General features: G+C 37.4%; 1 protein-coding gene across 2 annotated transcripts in view; it reads right to left on the bottom strand.

Annotated features, from left to right (window-relative positions):
• UNC5C (unc-5 netrin receptor C) overlaps positions 1–20,003 on the bottom strand; it is a gene marked incomplete at both ends in the record, with an annotated part of 405,524 nt that overhangs the window by 42,165 nt on the left and 343,356 nt on the right. Inside the window, 3 exons of one of the 2 annotated variants that reach the window (XM_079712610.1) lie at positions 148–339; positions 2,333–2,389; positions 18,016–18,180. In XM_079712610.1, the coding sequence (XP_079568736.1) occupies positions 148–339; positions 2,333–2,389; positions 18,016–18,180 (414 nt within the window). The remainder of the gene's footprint in view (positions 1–147; positions 340–2,332; positions 2,390–18,015; positions 18,181–20,003) is intronic. The other variant, XM_079712611.1, reaches the window with a different exon arrangement.

Here is a 20,003-nt window from a genome sequence, read left to right as displayed (position 1 = left end):
AAAACAGACGAAAATCTCTGTCTTCATGGAGTTTACATTCCAGCTGATGTGACTGCATTCCAACCTGGTGATTTCACTGATTTTGAAGACACACAGGGAGGTTGCTTACATGCATAAGTCCAAGTGTGAAGTGCAATGTCAACTGACCTTGCCTTGCTGCCTTGATGTTCACAGGCTGAAAGCCTCCATTGAGTGCAGAAGAGTCAATAATATCAGACTCAAAGTCACGATGATTCTTCCGATACACAAAGAGGGCCACAACTACCGAAATGGCCAGGCAAACTATCACAGCTATCACAATGCCAACATACAGAGCAACATCATCTGAATCAGGAGCAGCTAAAGGGGAGAAGGAAACATTGAATTAAATGGTTAGAGAAATTTCCCACAGTACACATACGTATTGCTATAATTTTTTTAGACATTTATTGCCTTTTTTATAGGTTAATTTCAAAGCTCTATAAAACTGTGGTCTTTCAGGGGGAAATTATCTCTGATTTCTTTCTCTTTCTTTCTCACTCTGCATCTATCCACTCACTAATCTATCTTAAATTGGGCAACATAACAGACCATTTATTACAAGGCGTAAAAAGAAACTGGAGCTAAAACCCTCTCAACCCACAGGAAAAAAAAGTGTATTACTAATTTCAGGTGGAAAAGTTTAGAAGGCAGCTTTGAATTCTCTTATAGTTCTTTATAAACATAAACACTCTATTAGAAACATCTGGCATGTTCTGAATCTGTATATTTATTGAACCAGAATATTTTTCTAAGTATCATTCCAAGTCACAAATTACTTTCCACAGCACTCTTCTCACTTTCCCCTAAATCAATGAAGGGGTGGGTGGGAACCGTGGAACTAAGCAAAGCAAACACTGGGAGCAAACATGTTGGGTTTGAAAGGTGTGCTTTCAGAAGACCCAGATCTGGGGAGCAGAGGTTAATGCTGTTAACTCCAGGCTTTTGCTACAGATTCAGTATTACCTCTGAGAACCCTGAGCTTCTCACGGTTTCTTGTCAGAGATTTACATTTGAGCTACTCATTACTGGAATAAAATACAGCTCTATGGTGTACCCAGTAAGATAAAGGCCTGGTTCAGCGATCAGAAAGGTCAGCCTACTCCCCAAAAAGGCAATTAAGCATTTGATTAACATGGTGTGAGGTCAGCTGGGAGGTCTGTCTCTGGGTAAAGCAAGAAGAAAATCCTATAAATGTTGCATGTTGCCTTAGTGGCATTAGAACATGCTCTGATCCAATGGCAAATGGTGATAAAAGCTGATAATTTAAAGACAACAACCCGATAAAATAAAACCTTTCCTGAATCCCTCAGACATCTTTAAGTCTCTATTTTTAGTTTTCTGTGACCCACAAAAACTGTCAGCAAAATTAACCAAAGCTGTTCCCGTCACTGTGAAAGGTGATTAAACTGGTACTTCAGATGGTCAAGAACCACCTTTTTATGCTCAATTTTATACATGTGCATTTTGCAGGAAGAGGATTTTCAGGTTTGTAGGTCCCATGGCTTCCTAAAAGTCACGGAACCACTACTCTCTCCTAAGACTCACAGCCACGTGGTTTATGCGGTGAAATGACTCCTCATTTTGATTGCCAGCGGCCCACGTGATCACCCACACTCTCATGTCATGTATCTTCAACACACTAACAGTAAAAAAGAATTCCCTATGGGAAATCGCCCCCTCTCTTGTAGGATTTTGTGTTTAAATGTACTGTATGTAAAAGAATCCATTCTGTTTAAACAACTTTCTTTCCCAAAGTTTCTATAATACCTGCTCAAGCATCAATCAAGTCAATATTGACGAATCTTTTCAGGAAACCAGTGACATACCAAGCCCTCCTGGTTGTGTGAGCTGACTTCACTTTGCTGCTGGGTTTTATCTGAGGCCCTACAGCAGCATTCTGAACTCTGGTCAGAAAGTGTATCTAAATCCTTAATGTTTGACTTTACCAGGCTGTAATTACTTATTCAATATTCATGATTTCTAAATCAACAGATGTGCATTTTCTCAACCCTTTTCTTTTTAGCATTCGAACCCTGCCCTTTATTTAGATCCACATATTTCATGATATGGTTTGTCAGCTACTGGGACTTAAGCTTTGAATGGTAGACTGATAGATTTTAAAGCTGGCAGAGGCTTGAAATGACCCTTTCTTCTTTTCAGCAGTGAAAATCTAATTTGTTTTTCATGTTAGAATATATTAGGCGCCTATTTCCTGTGTGCACATCTGTGATCCAAAGAAAGGTAAACTTGAACTGGGGGCAATAACGTCAAACGATTATTCAGCAACACAAAAACCAAACATCAAACTTACAAGAAAATCCATATTCATTCTGGGTTCTCTGCTCAGTTGAAATAGGATAAATGAAACCTTGAAAAGAAACAAAAAAATGAAACAAAAATGGGAACAAAATCAAATTAATGAGGGAAACAAAATGAGAAGCATGAAAAATGGTTTAATTAAAATAAAAGGAGAAGGAACCTGGGTCCTTTAAAATTCTGGTTCAGTACAGAATTATGATTTTGCATCTCCTGTCTGCTCTGGAGCCTCACTAAGAATTACTAAGTAGGCAGATTGAATTTCAGAGCCAAAACTGGTCTCGAGTCACTAACTTTGGAGTGCTTAAAGTCTTCCTTTTATTGAGCATAAACTCTAATGGATCTAATTTATTTCAGACATCAAGGGTCATTAGCATAAGGAAAATCTTTTTTCCTTATCCCTGCCATATGCCTTAATTCCCAGGACATATTCAGTAAAGGTCTAAACAGTTTTTTCCTCTTTTATTTAATCATAACAGCTTGCTCTCGGTCTAATAGAACTAAGGAAGGCCTGTCGTCATTGGTCAAAGGTTAAATACCCATTTACAGAGCTGAGCAAGACCACCTCTCCTCCTTCCATCTCAAATCTACCTTTTGGGTTTTCAGTTGTTTCTTGCCCCTCCATTTAATAGGAATCCAATAGGTTTTGCCCAGGGACTGAGCAGTTTGTCAATGCAATGGAAACTGGATGCTTTTTACTTGAAATCATTCAAAAATCAATAGGGCCTAGAGGTTATAAGTCTGTTTATTTTAGGGCTTCAGAGGAATAGTGTAAATTGGGCAAAATAAAAACCTCATCCCAACAGTAAATGCAGAAATAACACTAGCAGTTTCATTCTTCTTTCTTTTTAGTGTATTCCAAGGAGGAAACTGATGATGATGATGATGACTGATGATAATAACAATAGATAATAGCAATAATGTGAAGTAGAAGATGGGGAGAAAACATTTTTAAAATGCGGAACATAAACTTTTTGAAATGAAAATCTGTGGAAAAATTTAAAGTATCACATAGCTGGCACCCAGAGTTTCCTAATATTTAACATTCTGTAACATATGAATTAATCAAATGACATAGCACCATTTGGATTAATGGAATGAAGATGAATACGAACCATGTGAATTAAACTTTCTGAGTAATACTCAAGGGCAAAAAATGTAAAGAAACTGCAAGAATCACAATTAATTGGTTCAAAATTAAAGGCCTCTAATGCTTTAACACTAAAGGTAACTCTAAATCGTGCCTTATGTAGAGCTTCCGTAATTTGCTGAACACGCAGTTCTTACAAGCTATTTACCTATTTTGGGGAACTAATTCAGGAGAAACATGCAGTGCTACCTTAATGAAAGAGAGGTTTGCTGTAGCACAGACAGGTTTGCTCTCAATTAATTTTTAATGCTTTATTTTAGAGCAATGATTGCAACCTCCTATCAGTTTTATAAATATTATATTCCTTATTCCAGTTGTCTGAGTCCATGTATTAGGTTTGATTTTCATTTTTAAACACTTCTGTCTGGTAATAACCTTTTTCCATCTGTATTCTGTGAACTCAATAAAAGGACATCTGGGACATACACAGGCACAAGGAAAAAGGTTATTTTTGAAACCCAAAGACTTAAGACAATATAATTTCACTGTTAGTACAGGGGACCAGATAAGTGATGTCATTGTTGTAGGGGTGATTTTAAGTGGAAGGATGTCAAAAGATTTTTCTTCTTTTTTTTTTTCTTTGCACGTGAGAGGGCCCAAAAACAAGCGTAAAATAGGGTATTTGGGGATGGTCTGATGTTCACCCTGAAATGTTTGATAAGAATCAGGGTGGGCCTGCTGGAGTAAGCAGAAGAGCTGTATCTTGTAAAACCAGAAGCCTATCTCCAGAGAGATGGGTCTGAAATTTCACCCTGTGAAGCAGTTTTTGGTTTTCCTTGGCTTTCATCTCTACTTCCCAACAGAATCCCTGTTCTTGACAGGCAGACCAAGGAATAATAAAAAGGAAATTTATAATCTCTACTTTCCCATGTTTCTGTAGATCTGGACTGCTCAATAAAAACTTTTGTGCCTTGTGGTACTTTATCTGAGACTTCTATTTCCAGGCACAGAACTGGAATCTATTCATTCATTCATTATTTCACCTAACAAATACTCTTGAACCCTATTACTATATGCTGGGTTCGATTTTAGGCATAGGGGTACAATGACAAACAAGATGGGAAAAGTCACTGCTTTCATTCTTGTTTAACAGAAAATAAACAAGTAAACAAAATTATCAAGGTCATTTCAAATGCCAAAAAAGTCCTCTTGGAAAATAAAAAAAAATGTAATGTGATTGGAGATAAAAGAATGACCAACTTAGGGAATCAGGGAAGAATTTTCGGTTGAAATGAAATTTAAACTGAAGCTTGCACAAGGAGAAAGAATCAGCCAAGTAAAGATCTGGAGGGAACAATGTTCCACGAAGAGGGACAGTGGATGCGAAATTCCTGACACAAAAACGAAGCAGGGCTTCCCTGTAGCTCAGTGGTTGAGAGTCCGCCTGCCGATGCAGGGGACACGGGTTCGTGCCCCGGTCCGGGAAGATCCCACATGCCGCGGAGCGGCTGGGCCGTGAGCCATGGCCGCTGAGCCTGCGCTCCGCAGCGGGAGAGGCCACAACAGTGAGAGGCCCGCGTACCGCAAAAACAACAACAACAACCAAAAAAAAACGAAGCAGTCAGATGGTAGTGAGTGAAAGGAAAGAGGGAGGGGCTAGGCTCAGAGTGGGTAGCAGCCAGATCTTGTAGGCCTGGTGGTCCACCATGAGGAGTTCCAATTTTATTCTAACTGAAATGCAAATCCTGTCATCAGATGTAATGCTGCAAAGATCACTTTGGGCAGCGAAGTGACAGAATTTTATGGATGGTTTCTACAAAACTTGGCCTGGGAGATGTCTATCAATGGGTGTATCAATATATTTAATGAAGTGTCTACATGTGAGGTTCCTCTAAAATTTAAAAAAAAAAAAAGTCTATTAGTTATTTCTCAGAGCTAATAGTGACCAATCTAGCCACACTGTTATTTTCCTACATGGGAAAATTTAAAACAGACAAGCATTAAGTACACTCACCAGTGGTTCCACACCCCAGTTTACTCTGTTAAAGAAACACTGATGAAGAGCTTTGGAAGAGGCAACTCTGGAAAACGTTTTCCATCCTTTTCAAAACCCTTCTGCAACTACACAACTAAAACATCACTTAAGAAGCTGGGCATCAGAATAGAAGGGGATTACTGTTCTATCCCCCAAATGAGGGCAATATAGAATCACTTTCTAGAGTTTGCTTTTATGCTTCTCCATCTGATCCGTCTTTCATGGAACAAAAGGGAACATCTTCTTCAGTTAATGAGGTGATCCTGTTGAGAGCAGTCCTAGCAATAATGAAAACTCGCATCTCTGGCAGAACACAGTGCAAAATAATTGTTTTTAGTGTCACTATCAACACTCTGGTTCATAAGTTAGGGATTTCAGTTAACTTTCCTACTACTTGAAAGGCAGGTCAATTGAAAAAGCACCTCAGTGGTTGGCCAAGGCAGTGAAACTGAGTTTTTCAATCTCATGGACTTCAGGTTTGAATCCTAGCCCTGTCAGTTCCTTAACTATGAGAGCTTGGTCAAACTAAATACTTCATTTCTCTAAGCATCAGTTTTCTAATCTGTGTAAGGGATTATGAATATGCACTTCCATGAAGTTGTGGAAAGGATAAATGAGATTTATAAAGTGCTGGTACATTGAAAGCAATCAATAAGTGACAACCATATCAATATCCTTATGATGCACATTATAAGTACACTAAGACAATGGCTCTTAAGAGCAGTAGAGTTGACACAGCCTATTATTCAATAAAACGAGTAGGAAATTTGTTTGAATTTCAGGATTCCTAGTTATGACAGAGACAAGGAGCCCAGTTTTTTTTTTTTTTTTTTTTTTTTTGTGGTACGCGGGCCTCCCACTGCTGTGGCCTCTCCCGTTGCGGAGCACAGGCTCTGGACGCGCAGGCCCAGCGGCCATGGCTCACGGGCCCAGCTGCTCCGCGGCACGTGGGATCTTCCTGGACCGGGGCACGAACCTGCGTCCCCTGCATCGGCAGGCAGACTCTCAACCACTGCGCCACCAGGGAAGCCCTCACCCTCTCCTTTTAAAGAGGTTTATTCCTGGCCTTTGTGGCTTCTGGCAAAGATACAAGGGCATGTTTCAGAAGCAAATTTCCAAGGCCAGAGAGCAATTTGATACTAAAATGATTTCTCAACCAGAGGTGGTGCCACATCTAAATGGGGTGTTTGGAAATAGGGCAGAAGAGGTGTTTTTGCTTCTCATAATGATTAGGGGGTTGTTTGAGGCATGTGGTGAGTGAGGGCCAAGGGTACTAAATGTCCTGCAATGGGAGGAACAGTCTTGCCATGGAAGAATTGTCTGGAACAAGAGGTACCTCCATGGATAACAACTTTGAAAATCACCTCCCACGGACTGACAGAAGGAGCACAGAGCAACAGTGGGCTGTTCTTAAATAGTTAGTGAAATGCTTCTTATGCTAAGCCATGTCATAAGCGCTCAAAACATCCGTTTAAGAGATTATCTAGTTCAACTGTTTTTCAGACAAGGAGAATCAGTCCCCAAAACGGGAAGTGATATTTTAAAGTTAAGGAAAGTGTTGAGACTCAAATATGGTTTCCGTCCTCCTGTGAGTAAAGCTGGCAATGTGCAGGTTTTGCACTGTCCAGCTCTGGGAGGCCCTGTTCACCGTTGTGTTGACTGTGGATCTGGATTGTTAATGTAACAATGTTGCGGCTGATGGTAGTTAAATGACTTGAGGAAGGAATGACTTTCCTAATTTTCACAAAGTCATCCTTTAGACTAGAGATGGGGTTTGCGCATATTTTCCAGCTGATGTTCAACTGTTATAAAAGATGAGAGCCCATCCCAAGCATCTTAAAAAGGAAAGTGAGCCTTCCTTGGTTTTATACAGCAGCAAGTAATATCAAGTTATCCTTAAGTAAGTACATGGCTCTTAATTGTGTAATGTCTGAATATAGCCTGTTTGGTGGGTTTATATTTGGGAAATCTCAGGAACAACACCAGGAGCTATATGCAAATCTTCATTTCCCTAATAAACACCAACTAGATATTTCTAGTCTTTTAAATTTTCTTTTCATGCAATTCGAATAATGGACAATAATAAAAATAATGATTTTATGACTAAATTTTTAAAAGATAATGCGAACTGTTTTTATGCCATAAGTAGTTTTTTGTTTGTTTTTTTGTGGTACGCGGGCCTCTCACTGTCGTGGCCTCTCCTGTTGCGGAGCACAGGCTCTGGACGCGCAGGATCAGTGGCCATGGCTCACGGGCCCAGCCGCTCCATAAGTAGTGTTTTAATAGAAAAGTTATCAAGCAAATATGCCGATGTGAGAAACATTAGAACTTCCGAGCATCACTAGCCAGGTTTAAATTCCTCAAAACCAAGTCTATGCCCTTACTAACTCGCAAACCCCCAGGGTGTTAGAGTTAAAATAGATCATTTTTAGAATTCCCTCTTCTAACGCCTCTGTACCTGCTGACGGAGGAGCCAGAGCACAGAGCAATGAAGGGACTTGCCTCACATCACAAAGCTGGTGAAACAGCAAAGCGAGGGGCAGCTCCCAGCTCTTAGGCTACAGCCCCGTCATTTTTATACGTATTGTCTAATGAATAGATTTAAATGAGGAGAGACAAGGAAATAATAGAAAAGGGCTTGATATATTCATGGCTTAATTTGCAATTCAGCTATTGAATGAGGTAATGCTAATTATTTAGACTAGAAAATAACCTCTCCATGTGAAATGCTATCATTGATACCCATGAGAAAGTTAAAACAGAGATTTTCGCCCTTAAATAAAACAGCTTCTAAATAGTGTCTTCTGTTGCAAGTGTGGGGTAAGCAAAGAGGTGCACCATATTTGGGCATCTCTACTCTAATGTAATTGACGAGCCATGCTAGAATGATGTAGTTGTTAATGTATGATAATCACTTTGTATTTGGCACAGAACCTACCATAAATGTAAATATTTAAAAGGGAAACATTGTTTCCCTCAAAAATGATGCCAACAGGAAAAAAGGAATAAACATCAAAAATTGCAGGGACACTACACATAAGAAGAAAATCACATTTTAAAGCAATGAAAGCTGATCACCACTTGCTTTCAGCCTCCAAGAGCCCACATGGAAAAAGGCTTATTTCAAAATGAGACAGATGTGGGTTCATATACTGGCTCTTATACTAACTTGTGGATGCTGGTGGGCTCTTTCAATTTTATGCCTCGGTTCCTTCCTTACCAAGACAGAGCTATTATTAGTGGGATATCAAAAGTTCTGTTTGTAAGATTATTTTTTGTACCTTTTGAGTTTTATTAAGTTGAACTCAGGTCAATTTTGTTTCAGTTTCGCCACGTCTAACATAGTAGATTGGAGTTAGAAGCAATTAATGCCAGGGCCTTAAGTCATTATATTAGGTGGAAAGTGAATAAAATTAAAATTACATCTGCAATTCCTTTAAACTAAAATATATATATGATACAGTAATTTTTACACTCTCTAGAGTTTGAGAACCATTGAGCCAGATTTAAGAGAGACATAAAAGGAAAGTCTTTATGTAGCTGTCTTGGAATTAACTGTGTCTTTAGATTAGCTATCAAGTTTGTAGCCAAAAGGAAGATGGGTGGATTTTTTTACGGTGTTCCTGCTTGCCTTCAAGGTTACTCATTATATTTCAATATGGAGCTGTGTCTATGGCCTTAATACATGTAAACAGATTTTATGATATTGTGAGGATTAAATAAAATAGATGATGAATTCATATCTCATATGGGGAGTAGTATATAAATTATGAATATGACATAACTCAATTCTAATTTATAAAAGCATTACGTGTGTTCTGTAAAAGTCCATGTTTTGAAATCATCAAGCTTCTGGTTAGTTTTAGAATATTTATCTATCTGAAGTACAATAGGCCACTTCAGAAGATCTGTCCTCACTTTTATGACCCTAGCATTAGAAGAATCTCTCTTCTCCATGGATTTTCTTCTCTCCTTGACCTGGTTGCTTGGTCTTTCTTTTTGCCGGTGACCTTACACCAAGCCAACATATGTGACTTTTCTCATTCCAATTACATTTCTTCTGATGCAAATGTTCTCATTAAAAACCTCAAGGGCCATTCAAAATAAACATGACCAGATTTTGTTTTTTTTTTTTTTTTTCTTTAAGGTTGGTTCTTATCTAACCAGCCCATCAGGACTGCACTAATGATGTCAAAGGTCAGGTCTATCAAAGACCCTCACAGTCATTTATTATAATTTACCACTCTTCTGAGGGTTTATTTATTGACAAGGGCTTAAGGAACTCCAAATAAATGAATACATAAATCCTAGGACATGACAACAAAAATTGAAAAGAACATTTGCTTATCACTGATGTCAGATATCTAAATTGCCACGGTAATTTGTGCTCCAGCCTTCACAGGACAGTGGGCCATGCTTCACTAACTGACCTACAGCCCTGTTCCTAACATTGACAACCACACCCTTCTGAAAATGAACAGCAGGGAATGGACATCTCAAATATAAAACCCTTATCTTGTGACCCACAGAAGGTGACGAATAAATGTCTGAAATTTAATCCAACAGTTGAGTAAAATCAAACCCACAGATCAGCTGCCCAAGCATTTTCAGTGCAGTATTTTCTATTCTCATCAACACTCCTTCAGAAAAAGGATAAATTATTAAATCCAAAGGCAGTGATAAATAAATCCATAGTATTAAAGACAGCTGATAGAAAAAGTAAAGTGATGAAAAGTCCTGAAGTAAAGAGGCCAATTCCTAGCATACATCACCCTATCTGCTGGGTTTTTAGGCAAAAAGAAAACAAGCAAAAGCGCTGGCCCTGTCCCTATGTGATTTTTTTTTAAAGGTTAAAAAAATATAGCAAATAACTTTAATAAGTAGCATATCAAATTAAGATATTCTTCAACTCTGCCTTATGATTTTTTCAAAAAGGAAGGAGACAGGAGATGAATGAATCTATCTGAAACGGCATAAATGCAAAAATGGGACTAGAAGTTAGCTACAATCAAACGACTTTTATTTGATGTATGCTGGGGCCTAGTACGCATTACACAGTTTCAGACTCAACAATAATAGGGTCTATATAACATCAGATACATTCTTTTTCTTTTGTCTCACTTAGAAGCTAAGTTTGGCCCTATGTGATCTTGAAGGAGTCCTAGCTTTGCTGCAGTTGTGAAAGGTGGTACCTTCCTTAATCCCCTCGGAGTTTACTTTGCATCCTGGAAGCTGAAGACTTTGCATTTGTCCTCTCACACCCATCTGTTTGGGGCTCCCTTAGGTGTTCAGCAGGTTTCTGTGGGCTAAAGTTCCTAACCACATCCCTGCTTTCAAAATCGGGAAAATGTTTTACCAGAAAGGAAGAAATGAACAAGTAAACCACACTCATTATACCGGAGACAGCATAGCACTGTGTTGGGCAGCCAGTCCACGGACAGAATATTTATTTGCCAGCTGGGACACTACGCATATCAAGGACTCTACAAACACAGCTATGACATCAACTTCTTCCAAACTATAGATACAAGCACTCACTGTCTGACACTCACAATTATGCTCTCCTATCAAACTGCTGTGTTGACAAGAATTTCACTGGAAACTGACTAGCGCCTTCTCAAATGCCTACCATGGCGGTGATAAACATATCATGCTCAAGTGAAGAGCAGCCTATTTGTAAAGTAAATTATTTCCTCACATTAAATGCACCTGGGATTCTGGGGGGCCCTGGTATGCAGTGTGTCCCACTACAATTCACACACAGAGTTCTGCCACTTCCTCTGTAAGTGAGAATGAATGGAAGAGCAGGGTGACATGTAAATTTTTTAATGAGTAAAAAGTGCTAAATTTGCAGACTGCATAACATTTTAATTTCCCAAAGTCAGGAAGTTCACTGATGCAGACACAATTCTAGGCAGTTCTTGTTTGTAAATTGCAATTTCTAATTTGTCTACTGTGGCATAAACCCTCTTCAGCAAGGAGTAATTCTAAATTCAGATTTGAACTCTTACATATCTCTATGTGAGACTCCAATCTTCAAATGGGATTAGAAACCAAAGTCTGTAGGAATAGCTGCGGTAACGTAATAATCTACCTGAGGGTATTCATAAGTATATATAATGTACCATTTCTGGACCAAACCACATACATAGTCCTTAGGTTGCTATTTTCAAAAGGAAGAGGTAAGCATGGATTAAACCATTATATGCCAACCATAACAGAGCAGATCTTACTACAAATTCATTATAAAGATTATAAAAGTTAAAAGTTATCAGGTCTTGGTAATACAATCGTATTTCAACATAAATGGTAAATACGCTTATTGGCTTAGCATTTTTGGGGATTGTCTTAAGTGTTTTTTTATTCTCTTGTACCTTTTTCTCTGTCTAGTGTGTCCGCTCTCTTTCTCCCCAAAACCATTTTATGCAAATCCTATTTCAAAACCATATGGCAGGGCTTCCCTGGTGGCGCAGTGGTTGAGAGTCCGCCTGCCGATGCAGGGGACACGGGTTCGTGCCCTGGTCCGGAAAGATCCCACATGCCACGGAGCGGCTGGGCCCGTGAGCCATGGCCGCTAAGCCTGCACGTCTGGAGCCTGTGCTCCGCAACGGGAGAGGCCACAACAGGGAGAGGCCCGTGTACCGCAAAAAAAACACAAAAAAGCCAAAAAACCATATGGCAAGACTTGGAGCTACTTTCATATAATCTTAGAGACGATATAAAGAAACCTAAATGGGTACACAGCACAAGAGACCTTCCGTTACTGCCTTCTGAATAAGATACAGTATTCTATAGTATTGTTAAGTAAAAAACGGTCTTATCTATTATTTTTTTTTTTTTTTTTTTTTTTTTTTTTTTTTGTGGTATGCGGGCCTCTCACTGTTGTGGCCTCTCCCGTTGCGGAGCACAGGCTCCGGATGCGCAGGCTCAGCAGCCATGGCTCACGGGCCCAGCCGCTCCGCGGCATATGGGATCCTCCCAGACCGGGGCACGAACCCGTATCCCCTGCATCGGCAGGCGGACTCTCAACCACTGCGCCACCAGGGAGGCCCAAGAAAGGAGGGACTTTTTCATTTTTTTTTTTTTTTTTTTTTTTTTTTTTTTTTTTTTTTTTTTTTTTTTTTTTTTTTTGCATTACGTGGGCTTCTCACTGCTGTGGCCTCTCCCGTTGCAGAGCACAGGCTCTGGACGCGCAGGCCCAGTAGCCATGGCTCACGGGCCTAGCCGCTCCGCGGCATGTGGGATCCTTCCAGACCGGGGCACGAACCCGCGTCCCCTGCATCGGCAGGCGGACTCTCAACCACTGCGCCACCAGGGAAGCCCTTATCTATTATTAATGTTAACTTTCTCGTATCCGAGATATGAGACATGTGGGCTTATTTTCAGTAGTGGAAAACACTCCAAGTCATCTACCCTTTCTTCTTCAATGCAATCCGTATCTCTTAGCATACCTAAGAACTCCAATATTAAATTTTGTTTTCTAATTAACAATGTGCTTATAAACCAATAATGCCCAACTTCTTTCTGGTATATTAAGTGACTCTTAACAGTTTTGAATGATCCTTTAATAATGCATTCTAGTGAAATTACACCAATTCCTGGAAGTTCTTAATTTGAAAGTGGTGTCTCCAGTGTAAGAACTACTTTTCCAGACCACTGAGGATATACCCAGTGTAATATATACATGATATATGTTATACTTCAATAACTAATGTGTTTGGACAGCTTAAAAATTTAGTGGAGCTTCTGAAATTGCTTAAAGACCATGACCTTTTTTCACAAATGAAATTATATAGCATCACATAATGAATCCAATTTACTGAAGAGTTTAAGTATGGTTGCAAGGACAGAGTGATATGTATATGATAAGCAACTGGGAAATAATGCAAAACTGTAATTCAGCTCCAAATCCCCATGTCTTCACAATCCTTTTGTATATGTACTTGGTTTACTGGCTATAAGTAACTCTTGCCGCCAAGGATTTTATACTAGGATTTTATACAAGTATTTTATGCAAATACTTTTTATGTAACCTAATCTAAATCTAATCTAATTTGAATCAATGTGACCAAATTCCCAGGACAGATCAGTGATATTGCTACATCTCAAATAACGAAATGAGACTCCTGTTTCCAAGATCATGCAGTTGTTCTAGCCAATCCTCAACACTCCTTTTTAAAAAGTCATTTACAATTATAAGTATAATGAAATACTAAATATAAAGAATATTGAGAATAGAAAGCATATTGAAAAAGAAAAAAATTACCTGTAATCTCACTAGCGTAAATAAATAAATTTCATTCATCTTTTTCCTAAGCTTGCTTTTATATAGTTATGACTGAATACATACATAAATCCATATTCTGCTTTTCCATGTTAAACCACCATAAATATTTTAGTGGCTATATGATATTCCACCTTATGGAAATAGCATTTACTACTTAATCATTGCTCTAGTATTGGACTTTTGTGTTTTACATTTTTTACAATAAACTACAAAGAATATGAATGTATTTGGCACATATATTTTAGGTATTCATATGAATTACTTAAAACTTATTCACTGATATAGGATTTCTGGATCAAAGGAGAGGAATAATTTTAAAGCTCTTAACTCATATTGTCAAACTGCTTCCCCAAATAATCATAAAAATTTCTGTTCCCATTTGCAAAATACAAGAGATTCTACTTTAGTGCACATGTGCTAACATTTAGCATTACTGTATCTTTAAAATATTGAATAATTTTGTAAATAAATAACCTCGAAGTCTTTTGGTTAAAAACTTCAGTTGGCATTGAGGAAATATCTGTATTTTTAAGATGTCTTTACACAAAAAATTTGGTAAACAATTTAGAAAACTTTTAATTATCCAACAAAAAATTAAACATTCTAAAAACTATAAAGTCTAAGAAAAAAAGTATCTAAATTAAAACTATGAGCAAAACCAATCTCTAATATGTGTTACTTAGGCAAAATGGGAAATGGAATTTAGAATGGCCCAATTAGATAGTCAAAGCCATTAACTGGACATTTTAAAATAAAGATAGAACTACATTGTAAGTTCCATTTCTTAACTTTCAATCTTTCTCTATAATTGTGATTTAAGTATGTCTCTCATAAACAATATAAAACTGGATTTTTCCTGTAATTTTGAATTTCCTTTAACAGATAAATTTAATCATTTACATCATTATCCTTGATATATGATAATCCCTAATATATACCATCTTATTTGTTTTCATTTAACTATACTTTTTCTTTTTTGCTCCTTTTCTGCCCTTAAAAATCTTATTTTGAATTTATATATTCAACCTTTATGTGTGTAGTCAGTCTTAACATTTTAATTGGAACACCTGAATCAGTAAAACTTAACACAAGTAGTATTACTGTTCTTTTCCTGAACACACAAAAATTAGAACATTTTAACTTAGATTACACCTTCCCATATTCTGTGTTAATGCTGTCTACAGTTTAGTCCCATTTTATTTTTAACTGCCCCTTAACTGGTCCCTCAATTTTTTAAAGAATCGATTTTCATATTTTTAGTAGTTTATTCATTGAGAGTTTGTGAGTAGTAAGCTCTATCTTGATTATCTCAAAAACTTTAAATTTTGTTCTCGTGAATAATAAATGTGGGACTTTTTCATTCTATCTTCCATGTGTTTTAACCTACCTTTTATATAATCACTCATTTTATCTTTCCTCCTTGTATTCTGAAAAGTTTCATGAGATCTACATTCCAGTTTACCAATTTTCTCTTCAGCTTTATCTAAAGCTGTCTCTGACCTGATCTGATGTTTAATTTTCCATTGAGTTCTAACTTTCAATGGACCACATTCCATTTAAGTTTAAACATTTTATCCAATATTTCTACATATTTTGAGTCAAAGATATTTATAATGAGAGAAATGGCTAAGGAAGAAATATGTCTGAATATTATTTTGAACAAATTAGTGAATAAACACGGACAGTAATATTTTCTATATATTTCACATTGTATTGTTCTTAAGTACCAATCTGACTTTTAAAAATATACTACACTGTGTTATCTAGGTAACTCTGAATTCTACTGACATCCATTATGAACTCCAAATTTCTCCTTCCTAGCAGTATATCTACATTTATATCCAAATCATTTGTAGACAATTTTGAGTAGATTCAGAGGTTGTACTGCCTCCCTAGTTCAATGGTAAGTAGGCTAGCTTTACTTTGAGATAAATAGCTCTTTATCAGTATTGCAATATTATCAGTGCATTGAAGACACTAATTTTCCTAAAGTACATAAACATTAAATGATAACTCCTAATTGTCAACTGCAAGTTTCTAGCAGTCTTTTCTACTCCCATTCTTTTTCTTAATGCAGACCATGTCCCTCTTATAAGCTTGGCCCTTACACTATCAGAAAGCCTTTTGTTTTCCAAAATAAGGACCAAGAACATTATCATTTCTTTGCAAAACTTTGTCAGCAATACTATGCCAGAAACACCCAGCTTACTGGTAAACAGAAACTATAGCTTTCACTGTAAAATACTATAATTATTCAGCGCAACAGTATCTGAGATTTTTATCACCGAGGAAATCAATAATAGCACAAACTACAGTTCTCTTTTGCACTAGAGTAGATACAGCAGGGCAGATGAAAGAGTTTATTGACGTAGTAGAGACTGTTACTACAGCAAATCAGAATTATGAAAGGAAACAGCTTTTTAACTAATTAATTCAAACACCCAAATGTTCCAGGCTAATAGGAGACTTGATAAAGAAATAAACAAACAACAAATAACACCTCTTATAGCCTCATTTCCCTTCCTCACACACACACCTCATGCCATCATTATTGGTAAACATCCAATCATTAGAAAAAATTCTATTAATGCTGTAAGAAATCAGCTAGATGCTAAGGGGATGCTATGTCATGAAAGTCTTAACTTGAATATTTCATGCTTGTATTTGACAAATGTCATAATTTATAATGTGTCATTTGTGTAACTAATAAAAGGCCCAATGTTCCATCCTGGAGCATTGTACTCCTTGTTAAATATGTTGCTTTAGGAATTTAAAAATATGCACAATAGAAACAGTAGGCATTAAATCACCCAAAGTTGAAAAGTATAATATTGAGAAAGGGAGTGAGAGAAACTTCAAATATTGCTACTTTCAATCACATGAATCAATTTGCTCAGCACTAAAAGAATACTAAATTATAAAAATGTTAAAAAATAACTTGTGTGTGGTACGTTTTCATTTGAATCCTCAACTCAGACTAACACCAAGAGGAACAAACCCTGGATCTCTGGATAAATGGTTAGTAAAAGAGCTGTATTCTTTTCATTCTGTGTTTCTGATACAAACTTAGAGGCACAGCAGTCGTTCCCAAATCACAACCAGAAGCTATGCTTTACACCCAGCTGCAGTCTGTTCGCAAAGAATACCATGTACAGTGGACAGAAAAATAAGAGGTCCACTGGCTTTTTATTCTGTGTCAGCAATGTAATTACCTATTTGTATGTTAAGTAAGGTTTCTTTTTAAAGGTCCCTGTGTGTATAGACTCTGGAAAGTAAACAGAATTTCATAAATGTGCTGAAAATAAAATATCTGATTCTTAAATGACAAACACAAATACTTCCATACAAATACACTTGGTAGCTTATATTCCACAAGCAATCTGTAATGTGTTACAAGAAACGTCAACAATTGGCTGCCATTGGTTAAGATCCAAAGACAGCACACTGCTTGATCCATTCATCCGTTATAGGTGGGATTTCAGAACAATTCTTAGGACCTTAATGCATGGTCATAAAAGGGATGGTAAATTTTGTACATCTAAGGGCTCCTCAAGAGAGGAGTGAGAGTCTGCAAATATGGAAATCAAACCACCATCTCATTAAGAAAATCTAAGGAAAAAAGCCATGAAAAATGTGGAATACTTAGCTTATAGCACCTATTATATTCCTGAGCCAATCTTCTACACCCATTTTTAAAAATTTGTTTTATAAACATTAGTCCCTTTAGATAAATGTTATAATTTCTAATACAAACCCAGCATTTTCAAGGTGTTGTGAAGATGTTCGCACTGAACACTTGTAAACTAGTAAATCTACTTGCAGAAATGTTTCCTGTCCTTATACATGTATTTTAAATTTCGTGGACACTGGTTCAGTAACAGCCATGAATTAGAAATAAATAGCTTACTTTTTGGAAGTCATGTGACTCTGTGAGGCGTTTAGGGTGCCCTTTTGTGCACTATAATAAAACTGAGTAGCACTTCCCCGCCCTGAAAAGAATGACAGCCCCTCCATGGAAACAACCAAATCCCTTTTTGCTCATGCGAAAGCAATACTGTGTGTGTCATTTGTTAACTGGATACAGTTATTTTTCATTCTGGGTTCTGGGAGATTCATTTTTTTCAATTTTGACAGAGACCCATGATATTGGTATAGTATTGCATTTTTGTTTAAGAAGTTTTTATTTTTTGATATTTCCCTTAAAGAAATCCAAATGGTTAAACCTCAGACCTCCCCAGTGTCTGTCGTTTGCTCAAATAGACTTACTCTGCATGCAGAGACCATCCGTGCAGTTCTTGGATTGCAAGACGAGGCCGTCGCAGTCCTTGCCTCCGTTCTTGGGGGCTGGTGCCGTGCACTCCCTCCTGCGCCAGTGCGTGCACTCGGTCCCACAAGTCGACCACTTGCTCCATGAGGTCCACCTGCCATCCACTGCCACACAAAAACCAGCATAGGGTCAAAGGGAGAAGGAACTTTGTGAGGGCAGAGAGGAGGAGAGCACAAGCAGAAACAAAACACCACCAAACACTGAAGAAAATGCCCCGCCAAAGAACACTGCATTCATTTTAACTGCTGAAGTAGTGCATGCTCTACATACATTGCGTGGGCTCTTCGAACTTCCCTTACGAGGTGTGTGACTATTTCTTCACTGACCAAGCAAACGGAAGCTTAATGGGACACACAGAACCCAAAGCTGTCACCAGGAGCTGCATAAAAGTAAATCCTGGTAGTGACCCTTTTTCTATTAAAGGGGAAACGTCTGGATTTTGGATTGAAAATTAGGGAACCTCTTTTTGGATCCAAGATTCCTTCCTGCATAATGTAATGTGGGTAGTGCAAGTAAACCTCTGTGGGGTTCAGAAGAGGCTGGTAGAGTGTGGAAGAAATCCATCCATCCATCCATCCGTCCATCTACCCACCTACCTGCACCCTTCATCTACATCCTATACACTTTTTATTTTTTCATCCATGCTGCTTGATTCTAATATCTTCTGCAATGACTTCTTGAAAAGACTATATTATTTTCCATTTATTATTTGATGATTTCATTCCATTATTTGATGATATATGTTGCTATTTTTATTTTAAAAATAATATTTAAGCACATTCCTAATTTTTTCCTGTGATTCAGTCATTTAGAATAGATTCACTTTCTTAATTTTTGTGCTTGACTTGTTAGTAAACTTTAGTGATAAAGAGCTAAGATATCTCTATCTTAAAAACACACACTGTAAATACTCTAGTACATTCTTTAAAGGTTCTTACATATATAAGAGGAAAATATTAAAATAAGAGTTAAATTTTTAAAAATTTCCCTGAAATACATAAATAATCATCTAGGATTCAATGTAAGACAATCGCAAACATCATTTACTGAACATGCAATGTACACGTGTTATACCTACATATTGACAGAAATTAGATCAATTTAAATAATCTACATAGTTTGGGAAATCTGTGTGATTTCATATTCAAATTATTGTGTAACTATATGTATTAATGTATAATATGTATAGAGATATAAATATGCCCACATGAAAAAATGATAAAAGTATTAATATTTCAATTGTACAGTTAGCTATATAAGCAACTCCCAGCTACCTGAAGAAAAGACATTTGCTTTGACCTAGACCATCCCAAAGTACACACACAAACACACATTTCTATTTCAACTAAATGCTCAGTGCATTTCTAATTGTGGGAGTCAGTATGCAGACAAAATATAGGAACATACAAGAGAAAATACTGAAATTCTTAGCCTAGCTAAATGTCAAAGTTTGTTCCATAAATAAAAGCTCTCAAAGGGTTCAGTGTGGGATACTGTTTTGATATTCGGAAATGAAAACAGGAATATAAAATTTATATTATGGTTTTCTCTCCAGTTCACTTCTCCAATCCATCTCTGAGAAAGTTCTACTAAAAGGATGAACCTGACAAAAGTTAGGCACAATAAAGGGAAGTAAGTAGTCTTTGTATCTAAATAATGAAAGTGACAATATAATAGCGACCCCAATGGAATACAATAAATTTATGGGTTATTTCAAAATAATGTTAGCTTAATTTTTTTAATATATATATGTATATATATATATATATATATATTTTTTTTTTTTGCGGTACGCGGGCCTCTCACTGTTGTGGCCTCTCCCGTTGCGGAGCACAGGCTCCGGACGCGCAGACTCAGCGGCCATGGCTCACGGGCCCAGCCGCTCCGTGGCATGTGGGATCTTCCGGACCAGGGCACGAACCTGTGT

Source organism: Hyperoodon ampullatus (assembly GCF_949752795.1).
Source record: "Hyperoodon ampullatus genome assembly, chromosome: 1".
NCBI lineage: Eukaryota > Metazoa > Chordata > Mammalia > Artiodactyla > Ziphiidae > Hyperoodon > Hyperoodon ampullatus.
This window is presented reverse-complemented; position numbering and strand designations above follow the sequence as displayed.